This window comes from Myzus persicae, unplaced genomic scaffold (genome assembly GCF_001856785.1).
Source record: "Myzus persicae strain clone G006 unplaced genomic scaffold, MPER_G0061.0, whole genome shotgun sequence".
In the NCBI taxonomy this organism is placed as follows: domain Eukaryota; kingdom Metazoa; phylum Arthropoda; class Insecta; order Hemiptera; family Aphididae; genus Myzus; species Myzus persicae.
In genome coordinates this window covers 129,887-148,093 of record NW_019104096.1, presented here as the reverse complement: position 1 = coordinate 148,093, position 18,207 = coordinate 129,887, and the positions used below count along the sequence as shown (strand labels likewise).

General features: G+C 29.2%; 2 protein-coding genes across 2 annotated transcripts; one reads left to right on the top strand and one right to left on the bottom strand.

Annotated features, from left to right (window-relative positions):
- Positions 1-3,640: 3,640 nt before the first annotated feature.
- LOC111038691 (tubulin-specific chaperone D) lies at positions 3,641-10,986 on the top strand. The gene is made up of 16 exons (XM_022321900.1): positions 3,641-3,832; positions 5,874-6,243; positions 6,337-6,512; positions 7,145-7,283; positions 7,352-7,550; positions 7,625-7,835; positions 7,891-8,039; positions 8,106-8,335; positions 8,419-8,664; positions 8,729-9,059; positions 9,149-9,511; positions 9,585-9,718; positions 9,804-9,955; positions 10,017-10,209; positions 10,284-10,601; positions 10,668-10,986. Exons 2-16 carry the CDS (start codon positions 5,875-5,877, stop codon positions 10,956-10,958), a joined length of 3,501 nt encoding a protein of 1,166 aa, XP_022177592.1. The 5' UTR covers positions 3,641-3,832; position 5,874; the 3' UTR covers positions 10,959-10,986.
- A 137-nt stretch (positions 10,987-11,123) lies between these two features.
- LOC111038692 (EF-hand domain-containing protein 1-like) lies at positions 11,124-17,153 on the bottom strand. Its single transcript, XM_022321901.1, has 9 exons — positions 17,004-17,153; positions 16,689-16,825; positions 14,877-15,093; positions 14,407-14,768; positions 12,801-12,991; positions 12,217-12,322; positions 12,025-12,148; positions 11,613-11,955; positions 11,124-11,439 (listed from the first exon to the last, which is right to left on the bottom strand). The coding sequence occupies exons 1-9, from the start codon at positions 17,049-17,051 to the stop codon at positions 11,162-11,164; spliced, it is 1,806 nt and encodes a 601-aa protein (XP_022177593.1). The 5' UTR covers positions 17,052-17,153; the 3' UTR covers positions 11,124-11,161.
- Between the last annotated feature and the right edge of the window lie 1,054 nt (positions 17,154-18,207).

Below are 18,207 nucleotides of genomic sequence, written 5' to 3'. Positions count from 1 at the left end.
CACCCTCTTATTTCTAATTCCGAACCAAAAATATTACTAGCCGCTGTAATTACTGCTTTTTCGAAATCGACATGCAGAAACCTGGGGTCAGGAAACAAATTTTTCTCTTCGCATTTTTCAATAATTATTTTAAACATTGTTTCATAAATTGAAGTTGTCTTACGCTCTAAAAAAACAATATACCGCAGTAATAAAAAAATCATTTTTTGGGACTCTTATAACGTATAATTGCATAAAATACTCAGGACTGAGATTAAAATTTCTGTCACAATACCAAGTATTTGCCTCTGCTAAAATACGAAGTCCTTCATCCACAGCGAAAATGATAACTCTTTCGTGGTTTAAATCCATGTTGTCGAATAATAAAAGTGGTTTTTCTTCATATAATGACCAATCGCCTAAAATACAAATTAAATAATATCATTAATATTTCAAATGACTAATAAAACAACTACATAAAAAAATATGTATTACTTGATACATTTTAAATGTTAACGTAATATCGCTTTAATAATAGAAAAAACAAATTAAGAATTATAAAATAAAAAATGAAAATGATAAAATATATAATTTTATTATAAAAACGTTGGTTTTTCGACAACTTGAAAAAACTATGTAACTATGTAAAAAAATATTTTCAAAAACATTAATTTTTGAAATAATGAGTGTTCAATGATAAAAGAATCACCCGGTATAGTAAAAAACGAATATTTCAAATGACTATAAATAGTTTAAAATAAGTGAAATATTTACCTTCAATTTTCAGATCTTCCAAGCAAGTAGGTTTAGGAGGATTTAAATTGCTACGTTGCTTTTGAATAACACGCTTAACAGAATTTTCATTAGGTATATTCATTAAAAGTTCGTCCAGAAGACCACTAACCGCCTCGGCAAAAATCTGACTTGGTTTATCGCTAGATATTTTAGCACGATTTTTTATTTTGTGTTTAAATTTTTCTACTTCCAATGTGGTGTGATTGCCAGCATGATTATGTTCTATAGGTATCTAATTTTGCTTTAGAAATGTCTTTCGCTGTACATAATACTGCAGGACACTTGTATTTATTCTTCAAGCTACATTTCCATCGTATACTCTTGGTCAATTTATGTTGAATCGTATACGAGAATCCAACGTACACTATTTTATTTATAGTATCACCTTTCGTTTTAAATTTAAATATTTCACTCATTTTCACAAGATTTGGATTTAAAGACACTAATAAAAACGTTTACGATACAAAACATCGACTGAACATTTGGTAAAATAACCAGGTTAAGTAAAGATAATTTGTAATAAATTTGTTATATATTATCTATAACGAATCCACGAACAAAAGTCCGGCGAACAAAAGTCCGGTTAGGTTAGTTCGATGTTGATACGGGCAAAGTTCCCAACACATTTAATAAATAAGAAGTTGACGGAAAAAAATCTAGATTGCACTGGGACAACGAGTTAAAAACATTTGATGGTCTATCTTCCTCCAAAATCTTGGTCCATTTTGTCTGCCATAACGAAAATTCTGCTTCAATAGCTAGTGAGTTTGAATTACCAATATAAAAATCAACACAAGGTTTAATATCTTCATATTTTTTATTGACACAAAATTTAGGGATGACGTTTTGCAGGCTTGTTATCAAGTCTTTCTTGTTATTAAATCGTTAATTTAGTTGTTGTATAGAGTCGTCTAATAGAGGTATATATAAATTGAAATTCTAAAATATTAAATTCTTCGGGATCATTGGTTTTAATGTTGATACGTTTAGTTTGACTAGAATTAATTCTTGGTATAGCTATTTGGTTATTAACTGATTCTAACATGGTTTTAGATTTATTAAATAAAATTGAAAACTCTTCATGTGCGTTTTCTCGTTTTTTCATTAAAATTTCGGATGTATTTTTAATATGTTCAATCGCTTCGTAAAGATCGCAGTTAACTTTTTGCAAGACCTTGCAAAGAGGCAAAGTCAGAGAAAATAATTCATCTGCTACGTTTAAACTAATAACAAACTCGCTTTTAATGATAGCATTAAGTAATTGTGAGGATTTAGACGAAGTGTTACAATTATGGTAGTTTTCCAACTCTTCTAACGTGTACAAGACTGGACAATAAATTTAAATGAATCAATATTATTTCAAAAAAAAATTTCGGGGGGGGGTCTAAACCCTAACCCCCCCCTGGCTACGGCCTTGTATAGAGTAGGTATATGCTACTCGTAAATATTAAATCTGTTTCAAAATATTACCATTTCCAAATTCAGTATACTATTTTAAATGATTTTAGACTGTAGAAAATGTATAAGAAATGCATTTTTTTTAAATACCTAAATGACAAATGTACAAGACTGAAGACATACATATAGTCCATACACACATATCTACAGTGTATATTAGTGTGTATCATTACATATAAAAAATATTTTCAAATTCAAGTAATTTTCATAAGTTATAATTAGGTATTCATCAAAAATTGACAAGTTTGGATTTCATTTTTAGTTTGTGAAATTTTGGAGATTTCCTCTCATAAATTTTTCAAAAATTAAACGTCTGATGTTAACATCACTGCAGGGGCGGTTCCAGAGACTTGGTTGGGGGGACCTAATAGTTGTAATCTTCACAAAACTTATAACAAAAAATATAAAACAACAATTTTTACAACTTATATTATTTATTTTTAGAATAATAACAATACAATTCTTATCAAGACAAATGACAATATTCTGTGGTATTTCCCCAAGTTATTTAGTAATTTAGTATTCTCATAGTCCACACAGATAGTAGGTGCATGTTTCAACTCATACACCGACGTACCTCCAATAATTACATACTTTTACGCGGGTCTATAATAGTCGATACTATAATATGTTTTTTTGTTGTAATTTTTTGTTAGCAATGTACAATTTTTTATTGCATTTCGTCGTTGACCACGCCAGGTGTATATTGTGAAAGACACTATAAATTTAAAACCAAGTCCGACCGTAAAAGTCTGACTTCTACCATCGTTTTCAGCATACTTAACTATCTACGTTTAAACATATAAAAATGCGCAAAAAATATAGGATGTCCAACAAAACAGAAAAGTTTCCATAAATACATAAAATACATAGCCAAGCTAATATACTGGCTGGTAAGTGGTAATCGCCGGCAATAGGTCTTGCCAGCTCCATCAGAAGAAAAAAATTAATACTTTCAACATTTTTTCTTTGCCAGTATTATAAATTTATAAAGCACACTATTCTCATGAATTGTGCGAACAAAGTTTTGAAATTCCTGCGACATTCTATGCCCTCAAAAACCAAATTACTCAAAGTCTTTTCACATCCCTCTTTTAGTATACAAATTTAAATCTTCTAAGAGTCTAAGACCGTACCTACTGGCTACTGCGGGTACGGTATTTACATAATATTATGATATTATTTTGCCCTTACCCAGTTACCCCCAAGATCTAAAATTCTGCGATTTTGCCCTACGGTGATGACCACGTTTATATTAGATGGTGGTGACCGGTGGGGATGAGAAGTTTTGTTTTTACGGCGTTGAGCGCGTTGTCCGCGCTTCAGGATATTGTTATCTATTTCAATATCTCAATGATAATTGATAACTGATAGATAAATAATAATTTATTGTTGAAAGATTATTTTTTTTAAATAGTTTGGAAAGTTATTGCATTTTTTACTACACTCTATGTTTTAATTTATTCCTTGATTTTACATTTTTATTTCAAGTTTTTTATAGGTGATATACTACACATAACACATGCGGATATTATTTTGTGTAACTATTGTAAATAAAATCGTTATTTGAGCAAAAAAATATTATCATTTAATTTTTAAGGTAATTTCAATTATATAAGTTACCTATGTTAAACGTATTTTAGTCATATTATTATTAATGTAAAGCAGCTTTTATTCCCCAACTAAAATTATTATGAATTTGAGTATTGATATTATATAGTTATGATTCAATGACATCATCACGATAGGTACTTTGACTAATTTTACAAAATAATACAAACATGCTTTTACTTATATTACCATTAACTTAATATTTTCCTAGTCTTAACTCTTAATAAGGATAGTAAGTAATTTAATTTATATGCCAAAATTGTGGTAGTACCGTGAGGATTATGAAATTAAAAATAAGTTGATTATGTATTGTAAAAAAAAAACTGAATTATTTTTAAAAACTTGTGTAATTTCAAGATCATTAAACACGCAGGTACATCACCAAGAAGGGGGAAAAGGGATATTTACTGATTTTGAGATTACACTATTACAAACTACAGTTAGACTGTGTAAATTATACCTCAAGTTCTAGCATAATTTTGTAATTTAATCTTAGAATATACTTGTGACCCATCAAAAAAATTGCAAACCCAATATTGGGTTGCAAGCTGTAGGCTTGGAAACACTGTTTTATACTGTCTAAGGAGTGTCCGACAACAATTTTGAATGTATAAAAATTACTCTCATTGTCATCAAAATAATTGTGATCAAAATTGTAATTTACAGTTATGAGTAGATAACCAATAACCACAATAATGATTATCATACGGACCATTATTTAGGTACTGTCTAGATATATATTGTATCTACTTATGTGATATTGGTTATTGGTTCAAATATTACCACAAACTATCAATATATTGTTGTGGGGGGAGGTGTAAACGTGTGAAACAATGCTTTTTTACTTGAGCTTATTTGTAAGTTAGTCTCATTATAGTTCCTTTCCACCGGGAAATTGTCTATAAAAGCCCCTGTAGACATATTGTACCATGCACTATGTACTAATATATTTGAATAACAAACACAATTAATACGACGAGACAAAATTAATTAGATAAGAGAACCCAATGTATAAAATTAAAATCATTTAATTTAATTTGGTGACTATTTAAATAATGTTGGACCATACCAATGCCGTTTTAATTAACTATGAAAAAGTGTTTTTTATTATGTACTCCACAATTAGAAATTATTTATGATGAAGTGAACTTGCTTGGTAGTACCTAGCAAGTGCATTTAGTATATTTTTATTCATTAAAAATAACTTTTTTGATATCTGATGTAAATATATAATATTTATATTCGAATAATTATATTTGGTCTATTAATAATATGTCAAATATTGATATTTTCTATGATTCTTTGCCATCTATAATTCATAAACTCAAAAATTTTAATAGTTAATATTTACTTGATTGTTCTCTAGTCTTACATTTATTTTTTGTTATTTTTTGTCTTACCTCGTAATATTATTAATTATCTATTATGAGAATTTGTACTGTACTAATGCCCCTGAGGCATCTATATTTAAAATAAATAAATTAAATACACAACAAATGTAAATTAAATATACATAATTTTTATATTCAGAACATTTTTTTTACTTTATATATTTAGTTAAAAATATGTAATTTTATTATTTAGAATGAAAATATAAGAAATACTTTAAATGTATTAAAATATACTAAGTATATTTGTGTTAAACTTGTAATAAATAATTTATTCAATATAATTTTCGAGTAGATTTTATATAGCTTTAAAACCAATTTGATAGATTGCATATGACATTACAGCCAGAACTTATAACAGTATTACAGCATAAAACTAACATTTATTATATTAATTGTATGATAGAACATAGGTCTAATAGTGGGTTGCAACATTATTATAAAATAGTGTCTGGAATTTAAATATATTTTTTAAGTAGGTAGACTAACAAATTTCCCAATATCAAAGTTTTATTTAAGAATACAAGAGGGGAGGAAATGCTTGGTGAACTGCTCTGTATAATATAATATAATATGTATCAGTTTTCTGTGTGTAAATTGCATTCTTATAATTATCTTAACACAATTTATCATATTTTATAGAATGGTTCTGCCTGTTAATTCCATGTCAGATTCATTGGATGATACTAGTGAAGGCGTTGGATTGGGTTGCTGTTTAGTATTGTTTTCAGAATGGAAACAAATTCTTGACTTTATTGATGAGCTACCTGAAATCTATACTAACGAAAGTCAAAGTGAAAATTCATATGAAAAATTCAAGTATATACTTACACAATACACAGAACAACCTCATTTAATTGATCCATATTTGTGTGAAATACTGGGAAAAATTTTATCTATTGTCCGTGATACTTCAAAACCATCACTGCTAAAGCATAAGGCATTTCGTTATTTGTTCCTAGTGGTCAGTGTTAGAGGTTATAAAGTTGTTTTGCAAAATTTACCACACGAGGTAAGTTTACAAGAATTTAAAAACTATCATAGTATAATATATATTTTGTAAAGATATATTTGATATATTACAACTAATTTTGGAATTTTTTAGGTTTCCGATTTAGAAAAAGTTTTAAAAATGTTAGAAGAACAAAATGAATCTGACCATGACTCTTGGGAAACTCGTTATTGTCTTTTGTTATGGCTATCTATTATTGTTATTATACCATTCGATATGCGGAAACTAGATGGAACCATGCATGTAGAGTGTAAAACTACCTTACAAAGGTTTCTAAAAAAACTTTTGGAATTATTATACTCTGTTTAAGAGGACATTATATGGGCATTTGTTGTTTCTGTCTTACAAGTGTGTAACATAGTAAATTGTACACTCAGCCGATCACATTTAGCTCTATTGGTTTAAAAACTAAAGTGAATTTACCTCTTATATATAAATTAAAGGTAAGATTATTATCTTGGGCATCTCATGGGATTTTTATTTTATTATAATTTTAAAGCAAGTTATGAGTATTTTAAGATGTACAAACAATTTACAATTTTAAAATACTCATAATTTTAATTTTAATTAAATTAAAAGCCTGTGAGGTACTTCAGATATCAATCTTACCTTTAATTTTTATAAGAGGTACATTCACTCTAATTTTTAAACTAACAGTTCTAAACGTGATCTGCTGAGCCTAAAATTTGTTATGTTACCCACTTGTAAGACAGAGACGACAAATGTCCGTGTTATGTCCTCTTAATAAAAGAAACTTGGTGGCCTCCTACTTTGCATGGTGGCAGTATGCTATTTTAATGGTTTACTATTTGATTTGGTCGCCAAGATTTCTTCTCAGATTGAAGATAAATATATACATATATTATCCTATATGTAACCCATACTTTTTTCCAAAATTTAGATTAGTTGATGTGGTCATGACTTATTTAAGTTCTGGTGATGCTTGTAGAGATATGGCTACAGTTTTAGCAACCCGCCTGTTTACCCGATCAGATGTTAAGGAATCCCATCTTCCAATTTTTCTGGATTGGGTTAAACTGGTAAGTATATGAAAACTATTTAGCTAAAATAGCTTCCTATTATACCTATTAAATGTATACATTTATAGAAAATATCAGATGAAAAAGCTACACGATGGGAGAGGTTAGGTGCAATGAGCAGCATTGCTGCCATTTTTAAAGCTGCTAGACGAGAAGATGCTCAAAACTTTGTAGAAGATATTTTTGAATGCCTAAAACTGTCAAAATGTAAAAGTGATACTTTGAGATTGACACGGAAATATTATATGAAAATTGTACAAAGAGCTGGTTGGTGTTTTATTATTTTTATATTTAGTGAATGAAAAACTAAAATGTTTAAAATTATTTACTGATTTATCAAGGTTTAACATTACTAAAAGTACGAATCGCAGCATGGCGTTATGATCGTGGAACTAGGTCACTAGAACAGAATTTATTAAGCTCCGAACCACATAAAATTGAAACCAAATGTGTTCAAATTGCTGAGGAAGATGATGATGAAATTTCTTCGCTCTTGGAGGACATTATACAAGAATTAATAGAAGGATTAAAAGATACCGATATTATTGTTAGGTTAGTTTAACCGTAGCTTATTTTAAAATTTATATTAAAAATAATTTTTTTGTAGATATTCAGCTGCTAAAGGAGTTGGTCGAATTACTGGTCGTTTATCAAAGACATATGGCAATGAAGTAGTGAATGCCGTGTTAAGTATGTTGAGTCCCGAAGAAAATGATAATGCATGGCATGGAGGATGTTTAGCACTTGCTGAATTGGGTATATTTAAACTTAATATTATTTTTATTAAAATCAACTAATAATAATTGTTTAATTATTTTAAAGGCCGCCGTGGTTTACTTCTCAGTGAAAATTTACCTCTTGTTGTACCTGCTGTTATAAAAGCTTTGGTGTATGATGAACCTAAGGGGTATACATCCGTAGGATCACATATTAGAGATGCAGCTTGTTATGTTTGTTGGTCTTTTGCAAGAGCATTTAGTTCTGATGACATTCAGCCGTATGTTGAAGAAATCGCTGGCGCGTTATTAGCAGTTGCTTGTTATGACAGAGAGGTAAATAAAAAGATTTAGAATACAATTATGACTTATTATTGTGTGATGTTTGTTAATAACTAATATAACTGCTTGTAATTCAGTTGACATGCCGTAGAGCAGCTTCAGCAGCATTTCAAGAGAATGTTGGACGTCAAGGTAAATTTCCACATGGAATTGACATTGTGACAGCAGCTGATTATTTTTCAGTTGGTATGCGTAATAATGCTTATTTAGAAGTCAGCATTTTTATAGCACAATATAAAGAATATCATAAACTTCTGATCAAGCATCTGTTAGAAAAGAAAGTTGTACATTGGGACACATCAATACGTGAATTGGCTGCAATGGTATGTATAGTGTTTATTTTTTTTCATTATGAAGTGGTATACATACATAATATATTTTTTTTAGGCTTTAGGAAGATTGGTAGAATTAAAACCATCAGAAGCTAAAGAATCAATTTTCCCAGAGTTACTATTATTAACAGAAACACCAAACATTAACAAACGACATGGAGGTGTTATGGCTATTGGAGAAGTATTAAATGGAATATCGAAGACTTTTGATCCTAACGTTGAGTTAGAAGAAGAACTTCTAGAGAAAATAATTAATCTGGTTCTCAATTTGAAAAATCATGGAAAATTGAAAGGCATCAGTAGTGAGTTAGTAAAAATGGCATGTTGTCACCTTATTAAACTCATATCAACAAGTAACATAATTGTTAAAGACAAACAAATTATAGGTATGATTCATTCATATAGTTGGCAATGAAAATCTACAAATCTTAATTGTGAAATGATTAGTATTTTGAATTTCTTATGTCTTGTTTAGATGAATGGAGATTATTGTTGGAGGATTGCTTGTCAAATGAAATGTTAGATTTACGAAACAAAGCTGCACAAGCCATTTGCCCTTTATTTGAAAAATATTATACCCCCGATTCATCCGATACTAGCACTATAATAAATACATATGTTCAAAAGTTGTCTTCAAATCATATGATGGAACGTATTGGTTTTAGCCTAGCATTGGGATCATTACCTTCTTCATTTATGAATACTTACATTGTATTGATACTGAAAGGTCTTATAGACTGTACCAAAATAACTCGGCTAACAATCAAGTGGGCTGAATCTCGAAAAGATGCTGTAATTGCTATTACAAAAATTTGGACAAAACTGATTTCTTCTCCATGTATGCTCCAATTCAATTTTTTTTGTTTTTTATTGTAACTTCCAAATATTTTAATATTTCTGTATACTCACAGGCTACGTGAGCAATTGTATAGAACATTCAAAAGCAGTATTACATTGTTTATTAGACTGTGCTTTAGAGTATACTATGGATCATCGAGGTGATGTTGGTGTTTGGGTAAGAGAAGCCGCCATCAATAGTTTAGAGGTATTAATATTTACTATTTTTTTAATTTATTATAAACTATCCAACACAATTTTGTTTTTTATTAAAGTTCAACTTTTTATTTAAGGTTGTTGTATTGGATTTGACTGATATTCAGCCAAACATACTGGATGAAAATACAATGAAACAAGTTATGTGTGCTCTAGTTAGACAAGGAGTTGATCGAATAGATAAAATTCGAGGACTTTCATGTATGGTCATAACAAATTTACTACACAGGTTAGGAATAAAATATTTATAATTATTATTGAATTTATTGTAACTTCAAATGTTTTTATAGGAAAAAAAATATTGTTCCTAATATTGCTCATCGAAACGAACTTGAAAGATTGTTTAAAAAAAAAGATTCATTTAATTGGTTCACAGAATCTGACTCTTTTTCTGTAATGGTGAAATTTCTAAGTATGCCTGAATACAAGTACCCTGTGTTGGTTGGTCTATTAGTTTGTATTGGCGGTGTTTCAGAGAGCCTAGTAAATATTTTATATTTATCATATCACATATCATATTTTTATCTCACTGATAAAGTATATGTTTTTTAATATAGGTAAAAGAAGCTTGTCACAATTTCACTAAGCACATGAAATCTGTTACGGATGACGAATTTGAAAATTTGTGCAATGACATTATTGGTGTATGGAGTGGTAAAGTAGCTGAAGTTGATGCAGATGAACGAATTCATCAGTGTATATTGATGTCTATTGAACGACTAGCTACAGCTGGAGCTTTTAAGGATCAATTTGAACGCAATGAGTCAGAATTTGCCTCTAATATACTAACACTTGTAAAAAAAGAAGCGGTTTCTTGTAAAGGAGGTTCAACCAAATTAACTTCATGTGTTGAACTACTTTGTCATATAGTACAGGTAAGAAGTACTTCATATTTCCCATTGACAATTAGTTGAGTACTTAAGTATTTTAATTTTTATCAGGTTCCTGGACAAGTTGGAATACGCTCAATGACCCAACTATCAATATTTTTAGCACATAGATTCGCATGGTTACGAAAAGTGGTAGCAGCTCGATTAGTAGAAGTTTTAATTGTGTATTCTGATATGTTCGGTGTACCAGATGAAAACATAAACAAAGTTGTTGAATTACTTGAAGAATTTGATTGGCAAGACCCGAGTGTAGAAAAAGTAAGAGCAGAGAGGAACAAAATCTGTGGTCTCCTGAATGTACCCATTCCAAAAGTTGTTGTGAAAACTAATAATTTGCACTGATAGTTTTATATATATATTTTTTTTTATTATTTATACTAACTTAATTAACTTCTGTGATGTACTACTTTATTTTCTTATTTTTTTAATATTTGTTATCCACTTTTAACTAATAATATTTTTCACTATGTTAGAATAAAAATAAATATTTACATTCTATTTTAAAGTAATTACTACTATATTATAATTGTTAATCATTACTATTATTAAATATTAATATTAGATTGGTTAATTTTGTTAATCAAAACCGTATCTTCTAGTGATTCATTATGTTCAGATACATTGATTTCTCGACTTGTTGAATTCTGATAAATGACATCTGTTTTTGGCAGTGTAATTATCAAACCTTTAGTTTCAAGATAACATTTGGCTTTGTCAATAGCATCCTGGGTAAACTTGTCCTTATTTTCATTCATATAATTATATGTCCATAGATCTAGTTCAACTATTATAAAAACTGATCCTCTTACATGTAACTTTGCACCTAAAACAGTAATGATTGTTATTTTTTATAATTTTAGGTTTAAATTTTAATTTCATATAGTACGCATGTACCATATTCATGTTAATACAAATTAAATCCATGTTATTGATTATTAATTGAGCAAATATAAATATACAGCTCATTTCATAAATAGGTTTATAGAAAATATCTACCGATAGCAAAATCTTTAGTTCCATAAAATTGATCTTCATCTACATTAGTGCCTGGTTTTCGTAACCTTGTATATGACATGAACCGTCCTTTTATGAATCCACTGTTCTTACTAGCTAATTCAACTATGCTCATTTGATCATTGCCAAGGCAATATTCCATAATGAAATCACGAAGATTGTCTACTTCATATACTGGTACCATCTTCAATTTATATCTTAGTTTTTTACTAGCGTTTAACACATATGTAACAAAATCCAATGTCTTCAGGGCTTTAGGTATCAGTGATAAGCAATTCTGCCGTGTATCATCTGGATCACCAATACCTGTGTGAGGTGGTATCACCTATCAATTTATATACATAAAAATATATTTAAAAAATACTTTGAGCACCTAATTGTTTAGTATGATTACCAATTTAGATACAGTTGGGAAATGATCTTTTGGTTTAAAGACTTGAATAGGATCAGGTTGAACAATTTGTAAGATGTCTTTAAAGTAATCCCTAGTAAATGGATCACAGTCGTAAAGTAAAAATCTAAAAATAGAACAAAAGTTCATATATTTGAGAACGTGAACTGAAGTTTAATGCTTTAACATGCATACCTACGACCCATCACATAAACAGTATTTCCTATGATAAAATCTTTTGGTTGATAATATTCTTCACATTCTTTGTTTCCAGGTTCCAAATAAATTGATGGAAAATTTGCTAAAAAAAATTTTAAAAAAATTATAATTATGTACATAATAATATTTTTTAACTAAAACAATCTTGCAATAAAATATTACTTATCATTATCATAGTTAAACTCAATAATATATTTAAATTTATTGTACATCTGCATTTATTAATTATTATTCATTTAAAAAAAATTCTTTACATGTAATGATTCTGCTTAAATAGTTGTCTACGAGTACTTCACAGTTTCACCTATGACTTTGTTTAGAAAATTTAAAAAGACAAAATAATTTATGTAAAATGAGTAATAAAGTTACCTACTTAATTTTATTAGATTTACAGAACAAGTTTTTAAATAAGTATTATATGTTTTATCAGTATAACAAACTTAAATCTTAAGTACAATAATAGTATTTATAACCAATGCTATAATTCATACACAATAGTTTTATTTATTTGTATGCGTTATAAATAATGTTAAAAAAGTTTTTAAAGAATTAATACTTACGCGGTAAATTTGACCAATCCTTTGGCAGTCTAATTTTACCTAAGAATAAAGGAAAAGGGTTTTGCCCACATGTATTTCCCGTGTTTTTTGATTCGTAGATTTCTACACGATCATAAGCCATGAAATACAATAGTACAAAGAACTTCGATTCTGAAGGTTCAGATCCTTCATCAAACCACACCGTGTAAAATCTTTTAAGTAGATAAACATAAGGTTAATATATTAGATAAATTATGTTAATAACATACCTATGTAAACATATACAGTCCAGTAGGTAGGTACCTAATATATTATAAAAGTATTAATCAATTTTTCCTTAGATATTTCCATGGACACGAAATTTGTAGGGGAAGGGGAGCATGCGCACTCACACTTATTTTTTAAGACGTCTAATTTGGTCTGCCTAAATGAAAATGAAAACTCCAATATGAGTTTCAAATCTGATATTGAGTCAAAATATTTAGTATTTTTTTTAATACATTTTTGCCGTTTTGTCCTACAGTTGACAATTTTTTTTAAGAATACAGTGCGCTTTAGTAGGTTGGTATAGGTTTGTGCCACTCAGTACCGTTGGATGGATTTTTTTTTGGGGGGGGCTTAACCCCCCTAGCTACGACACTGGCGCGACTAGTGCCATAATTTTTGCGTTTTTTATTGTACCTCTGCCATCAATCTTAAAATATAATAGAATAAGACATAAGTTCCTACTTCGTTTATAAGTTGTAGGTATACTTTTATTTACAAACCCAGAAATTACAAAATATTGAATAAAATACGTGGGTACAATTTTGTTTACAAGCGTTTGTGTACCACTGAAAATAAATCATCAGGCTAAAATATATTAATACCTTAAGGATTCTGGACAGAGTACTATTAAATTACAATTAAATTTACCTGAACAAAATAGACAACAATAATTCTGGAAAGGCTAATATTCAAGCTAGAGTTTTAAGCCCCCACCACCTAGATACACCTATATAACGATGACAAATGGAAAAACCTGAAAGAAGTTCACCATAAAATTCAATAAAAAACATTACTCACCCCCCCACAAAAAAACCATGTCACTGGATTCCCCCCATGCAGAATAGCGTAAGCTAAGCAGATGTTCTTCAAAAATAAAAACTATTCACCACAAAAAAATTAAGCATTAACATCAAAGAAACATTTATTAAAACAATGATATGGAGCAGCTTTGTATGGCTAGAATCATGGACAATCTTAAAAGCTGATTGAAAAAAATAGAAGTATTCAAAACATGGTGTTTGAAAAAGTCATTAAAAATCCATTAAAGATGTGTATTATAAAATACACGAAAGGAGGTCGATATTGACATCAGAAATGGATGGGACATCTCATAAGGAATAATGTTCGGGTAACATACTAACATTCATAATTTAAGAGAAACCAACCAGGAAGAGGAAGGCCAAGACATTGGCTGTATATAAAACAGTCAACAGATCATGTTAGAGTTAGGTTAAGGATCCTATATAAAGCATTGAAGGAAGTTGCTATGGATAGAGAGGAGTGGAAAAACATTTCATTAATGAACTAATGAATCTACGGATTGATAAAAAGGTAAATAGCTGTGCGATAATGTTCCAACCTGAGAACTTTCCCGTCATTCTCTAAAAATTGTTTGAGCTTGTCGTCTTCTATTGACCGACTGCCTAATCCAAACTTTAATGCCAATGTTGCTGACTGTTGATTCTTCTGCTGAAGTAACTGTTGGCGTCTGGCGCTCATATAAGGATCGTCGGGCACAGGTTTGTCGACATCCACTTCCACACCCTGACTCGACAAGAATTGTCTGGTGAAAGAGTTGCAATTACACAATTTATATACGACTCCGTAGAAACTGAGTTCCACGCCGTTATTGAAATCGGACCAATGATAATTCCTGTTCTTACGATGTGGATTCGGTATCTTGTCGCGTCTCAGCAGACATCCTTGGACATAACCTGCGTTCTGATGGTAATTGGTAAAATAAATACAAATTTAATATCTAGATCAGCATCATCAAAAAAAAAGTACAACCTAAAAAGTAGGTAAGATATAATCGAGAAAAAGTTAAACCTCTTCAACGGGTTCCACGACGCTAATTGTGTCGTCAACCAAAAAATACGTAATCTTAACACGCCGCACTCTAAACGTGTCCACAGCTGATTCTGTAATAGTCTGTTGAGTGAATCCATTGAAAGAGAGACATTTTCCATCAAATAATATGAAATGTGGTTGAACAATTGGTTTTGGTGGATCTTTTGCTTGTCCATAGGTCAGTGTTGGATTATATCTACATATTATTAAATTATGTACGTACGACCGAAATCATAGTCGCATTATAAAATATAAATAATATAGTTGACTATAGTGCATAATATTAATATATAACTATATAAGTATAGGTACTAGGTATTATTATTTATTGGTTGTTACGCATTGCGCTATATCCGATTGTCGCCCAATTTTAAGATATTTTGACGAATAACGATTAACGTTATACATATAAGTTATAAGTTATAACGAAATAAAAAGAGCAGCGGTTCCCAAACTTGCGTAGTTAACGCCACCCTGCAAATTAAAAAAATTTATTTCACCTCCCATAAATTTATAACTATTACGGAAATCCCCAAATCAAGTTTATAATTGTATAACGTGCCTTAAAGTAATACTGACGTAGTGAAATATTTTTTTAGAATAGTTAAGACGTAACAACAAAATTATTGTTGATTAAAAAATATCAATATTTACTACGCCTCCCCTGCCAAAACCTCCCTCGGGAGTCGCGCCTCACAGTTTGGAAACCGCTGAACTAGAGTGTACCACTGTAGACTGTAGAGTATAACTAATAACTATATAACTATTAAATGACAAGGTATAGTTAGGTAGGTACAATAAAGATACTTATATAGTAAGAACGTAAGGTGTAAATTTCAATTTAATTTTATTTTATTTTCAAATGAAATTATAAAACCCATCCATAACAAAATTTATTTAAATTCACTATATTTTTCTTTATAATATATAATTTTTTGTATATAATATTAAAAAATAAAAATTATATCATCGCAATAACTTTAGTATGGACCTTTCAAATTAGTTTCAGTACAGAAATACTCGTGTAAATATTTTTTTTTCAATTTTCATCAAACAATAATTGAATACTGCAGTAGGTATAACATTTAACTAATGATATTTCCACATTTTCTAGATTTTATTTTGGTTCTAAAAAATGGAGCGATGAATGTAGATAACTATAAGTGGCTAAGTATACCTTTACCTTAATTGATTTTGTCAATGACTCTTTTTCTTTTTATGTGCCTAAAGATACTTTTTCTCGTAGAAAAAATATTGGGATTTTCAACTTTCAGTTAGGGTGATTTCTGGTAGAACATTAGATCTAGTTGGTATTTTGGAAGGTCAAAAAAATATATTCCTAGTACCTAGGTAATTTACAAAATAACCGAGAAAAACTAAAAACAAATTAAGGAATTACGTGGATTTGTATAGCTACGTACAACCAATGTGGTTCATATAACGCAACCAATAAATCTAAAAAATATATAAATTACATTTTTTATTAACATTTTAAGTTGAAATTTGGGTGAAATTAGACATTCAAACAAAAATAACGATTTGATTTTTCCCCGATTTCAGTCTATGTCTATAGTACGCTATTCTGCCATTCTGGTATACCTACCTGGCTACCTATTGCCAGAGTAATCTAGTAGGCACCTGGCACACTATACTACTACAGTATGAGTGTAACGTAACTAGGTAGGTTACATAATAATTAATAGTAGTAATATCAAATATAATTATCTAGTTATAGTATTATATTATTACAATATATTATAAATAAAATGTGTGTTAACACTTTAAACTGACCCTGTAGATCCTAATGTTTTACTGTATTGTATGAAATCCACGTCTAAGGGGGCTTTTCCAATGCCCGTTGGTTTGTCTTTGGGAATAGCATATCCGTTTTTCCATCGAAACTGAGAGCTTAAATGGTGATCTTTTTTCTACGTAAAATATAACAATAATATAATTAGCCATTGGGTAATAAATAATAACTAATAAGTACCTATAAGTACCCATCAATTTGTGCGTTATTGTATATAATATATTATTAAAATAATTATGTTGAATCAATAATTTATCTCTATACCTGTAACATACAGGTTACAACATTATTCTTACCGTGATGTCTGTAAAACGAAATCCTGGTATAAAAGGTAGACCATCCATTTTCGTAATTGTACTTGAATGGAATATACAAGCAAGTGTTCATAGTCCAAGATTTAATCAATAGTAAACTTGGTTACCAAGCGGGGAAAATAAAGTTGAATTATACCTATAGGCTATAAGTTATAACAAGTGGTGTAAATCGTATTCTGGAAACGCATATTTATATATATAGCTGTTGATGGTGGTTTATTAATTGGTCGTTGAGTAACTCTTCACACCCTCCCTTCATACTCGATGAAAAAATATTATTATTATACCTTTGATTAATTTTATATATAATCTCTCATAATACCTACATCACATTCTTTAATATGTGCGTATGTATCTCTATTCTATATTTCTAAGTGTATAACATAAGTGTCTTGGGTACAAGGTGGATCTACATAAATATAACATTCAAAGTATTATTTTAATTTTAAAGCTCGTTTGACCAAATTCGCAAAAATCACGAAAATTAGCAAATTATTTTAAGTTCGAAATTTATAAATATTTTCTTTTTATATCTTACATTTGAAAATATATTACAAGATTCCTTATAAGTGTATGTACCTTTAATCAAAAAAAATGTCTACAGGGAAGTCAAATGAAAGTTATATGAGCTTTTGAAGTTGACATTTTTAAAATATTGGATAATTACTAGATTTCTCGTGTAGCGATTTTCTTATTTTGTAGTAATACAACAACGAATAACTGTAGACATTTGAAATTTTCATCGTATGTTTATTTCATAAATTCATATACATACACTTGATACAATTTTCAAAATATTTTGACTTGTTTTAAGCTGTTGACGGACATTTTTAATTTTTTTTTTATAAATGTCAATTAAATTTTATTAGTTGGATCAAAAAGCATGAAAATGTAATACAAGACTCTTGATATATTGTTTCAATATCAGTTGAAAATTATTAAAAGTACATAGGGCATGATTTTTTTTATTTACAAATGTGAACGATGTTAAATATTAAATCACTAAGAATTTTTAAATTTATTATTATATTTTTTGTTTTTACACACAATGACTTCTCAAATGTATTTTTTTTTTGGTAAAAATGAATTTCAATCTACTGCTTAGTGCTAATGCTTATTAGTAAAATAAATTACTTAATCACAATATCATAAAATTACTAAATTACTAACTAATATTATAGGCTGA

Coding starts and splice junctions, on each gene's coding strand:
- LOC111038691 (XM_022321900.1), top strand. CDS start 5,875: ATGGTTCTGCCTGTTAATTCCATGTCAGATTCATTGGATGATACTAGT. Junction 7,284..7,351: donor TTCTGGATTGGGTTAAACTG/GTAAGTATATGA, acceptor ATACATTTATAG/AAAATATCAGATGAAAAAGC. Junction 9,719..9,803: donor CCGCCATCAATAGTTTAGAG/GTATTAATATTT, acceptor TTTTTATTTAAG/GTTGTTGTATTGGATTTGAC.
- LOC111038692 (XM_022321901.1), bottom strand. CDS start 17,051: ATGGATGGTCTACCTTTTATACCAGGATTTCGTTTTACAGACATCACG. Junction 12,992..14,406: donor AATGACGGGAAAGTTCTCAG/GTTGGAACATTA, acceptor TCTACTTAAAAG/ATTTTACACGGTGTGGTTTG. Junction 12,323..12,800: donor GGATTGGTCAAATTTACCGC/GTAAGTATTAAT, acceptor AATTTTTTTTAG/CAAATTTTCCATCAATTTAT.